At 35.5% G+C, this 2,777-nt stretch overlaps 1 protein-coding gene across 1 annotated transcript; it reads left to right on the forward strand.

Annotated features, from left to right (window-relative positions):
* The first annotated feature begins 492 nt into the window (after positions 1–492).
* LOC101839428 (olfactory receptor 4C46-like) lies at positions 493–1,422 on the forward strand. The gene has a single exon (XM_005064997.3). The coding sequence runs from the start codon at positions 493–495 to the stop codon at positions 1,420–1,422; it is 930 nt and encodes a 309-aa protein (XP_005065054.3).
* The last annotated feature ends 1,355 nt before the right edge of the window (positions 1,423–2,777 follow it).

The following is a 2,777-nucleotide window of genomic DNA, read 5'->3' on the forward strand; positions in this document are numbered from 1 at the left end:
CTGGTGTTTGATTGCCAAGAAATGAACCCAAGGTGAGTGACAAAAGGCAGAACCAGAACCATTATTTGTTTCCTACAATTCTTGAAATAATGTACTTGGTCACTGTTGCATCACATTTCCAAAGAAGCAAAATAGCAGAAATCACTAACACTGTCAAATTTTCAGCTAATCTGAGGCAGGAAGCATAATTTCTCTTTTTACATGTTATATAGAAGAAAATATGAAAATATGTAGAAAAATGGTGAAAACCATCTGGTTTATATGAAATTATCCATAATTTTTTCAGGTATCACCTCTGAAAAGGCAACTCTGTGGTCTTAAGTAGTCATAAATACCTAGAATACTTTTAATGCAATATTAAGAAGAAAATTTGATTATATTTTATTAATTAACAGAATCTAAACACTAATGATTAGAATATAGAAATTAAATAAACATGAGTATGTATGAATCCCCCCCCCAGGAAATATGATTAACTGTCTCATGAACCAGATGGAATACAGGAACAATGTGACTGAGTTTATTCTCCTGGGACTCACACAGAACCCACAAATGAAGAATATCGTATTTGCTGTGTTTTTTATCATCTACCTTGTCTCTATGGTTGGAAATTTGCTCATTCTGATCACCATTACAAACAGCCAACTGTTGGGTTGCCCTATGTACTATTTTCTGGCCTATCTCTCCTTCATTGATGCCTGCTATGCCTCTGTTAATACTCCTAAGTTAATTGTTGATTCACTCCATGATAGAAAGTCCATTGAATTCAACAGCTGCATGACCCAAGTATTTGCGGAACATTTCATTGCAGGTGCTGAGGTCATCTTGCTTACTGTCATGGCCTATGACCGCTATGTTGCCATCTGCAAACCCCTGCACTATGCAATCATCATGAACAGACGACTTTGTGATTTACTTGTGGGGGTGTCATGGGCTGGAGGCTTTCTTCATGGAGGTATACAAATTCTCTTCATCATTGGACTACCTTTCTGTGGCCCTAATGTCATAGATCATTTTATGTGTGATCTGAACCCTTTGCTTGATCTAGCCTGCATTGATACCCACATTCTAGGGCTCTTTGTTGCTGCCAACAGTGGCTTCATCTGTCTGTTAAACTTCCTCCTTTTGCTCATCTCCTACACAGTCATCCTTTACTCACTAAGAACCCACAGTACAGAAGGAAGACAAAAAGCCCTCTCTACTTGTGTTTCTCACATTATAGCGGTGGTCTTATTTTTTGTACCCTGCATATTTGAATACATGAGACCTGCAGGAACATTACCCTTTGACAAAGCAGTTGCTATTTTTTATACTGTGATAACACCCATGCTTAATCCATTGATCTATACCTTGAGAAATAATCAGATGAAAAATGCCATTAAGATATTGTTTACTAGAAAAATTCAGTCAGATGACAAATAAACCAATAATCATGCAACTTAAGATGAACTGGAATGGATACTTTGGATGATGTCAAAGACATACTTACACATTACTGAATCAAGTAACTGCTAAATGTATGTTACATTGAGGGAAGCTGAGACATGTGCTTCAAATGGGAAGGGCCTAACTCAAGTTGGTTAATTTTCACACCAGACACTCAACAACAACAACAAAAAAACTCATGTATACACACACTCCCAGCCTCTGAATTATTCCAAGTACCAATTTTCTATATCTGCTTTCTTCCAGAAAAGCTCTGAGCTGATGATCCAACTTTCTAGAGTCTTTCATATCAGAAAATTGTGGCTCTCCTTTCAATGCTGAACATTATATAACTACACAAATGCCTTTGGAAGTTAAGTCTTGACTAGTGATCCTTTGTTATTCCATAATTTCATTAGTAACTTAACATAAATATTTTACTATTCAGTGACTTTCTTTTCCCATGGCAGGGACTGACTGAATACAATAATGATTAGAAAACTATTCAGGGCTTCAGTCGTCTCATTTGTAAATGCTCACAGATTTTATCAAAACTGTTTCCTAGATTCTCCCATATTTTGGTGTAGGAAGTAAATGATAATTAATCCCCAAATTCCAATTTCCCTGATTTTAAATCCCTCCTTTTTATTTTTTTAATTTTCTAATCTTTCATCAATATCTGCTATTATTATTTTATATATGAATGTGAACACATTAGTGGACATGCATTCATTCCATGTTCCTTTTGTCAGTCCTCTGGCATCTGTGGTATTAGTTTTCTCATCCACCTTTGCTTGGGTTCCTATGATCAAACACAACTTACCAGGCTTGCTGAGCAAGCACCTTTACATACTGAGCCATCTTGCCCAACCATAGATACTTTTTTTTTAATTTTAAGGAAGTAAAATATAATTACATCATTTTGCCCTTATTTCCTCTCTTTTGTCAAACTTTTCCTACCAAGACCTCATTTGTTTCTATTTCTTTAAGTGGCTTTTAATATTCATATGTATAAATTGCTTATGCACTTTTCCTCACTGTGAAGACAATTTTGGTCATGTTGCTGACACATACTTTGACAGAGCCATCCATCAATGCATTTTTTGATGTATATTAACCTGCCATGTGTACATCAATAAAGTTAATCTGATACAACTTGTAGTTCTTTTCTTTATCATCACACATGTTTCTGATGGGAGATTTCCTTCTGTATATTTGTTACTCTCACTGGGGACCTGGCAGGGACAAGAATCTCTGCCTAAAGTTTCTGGATAAATTTATTTAATCATACAGAATTTTGTAATGTAGTATGTCAACTCATAGGTCACATTTTGAAGTAGATAGAAATCTAT

The sequence above is a fragment of the Mesocricetus auratus genome, unplaced genomic scaffold (genome assembly GCF_017639785.1).
Source record: "Mesocricetus auratus isolate SY011 unplaced genomic scaffold, BCM_Maur_2.0 Super-Scaffold_100004, whole genome shotgun sequence".
Lineage (NCBI taxonomy): Eukaryota > Metazoa > Chordata > Mammalia > Rodentia > Cricetidae > Mesocricetus > Mesocricetus auratus.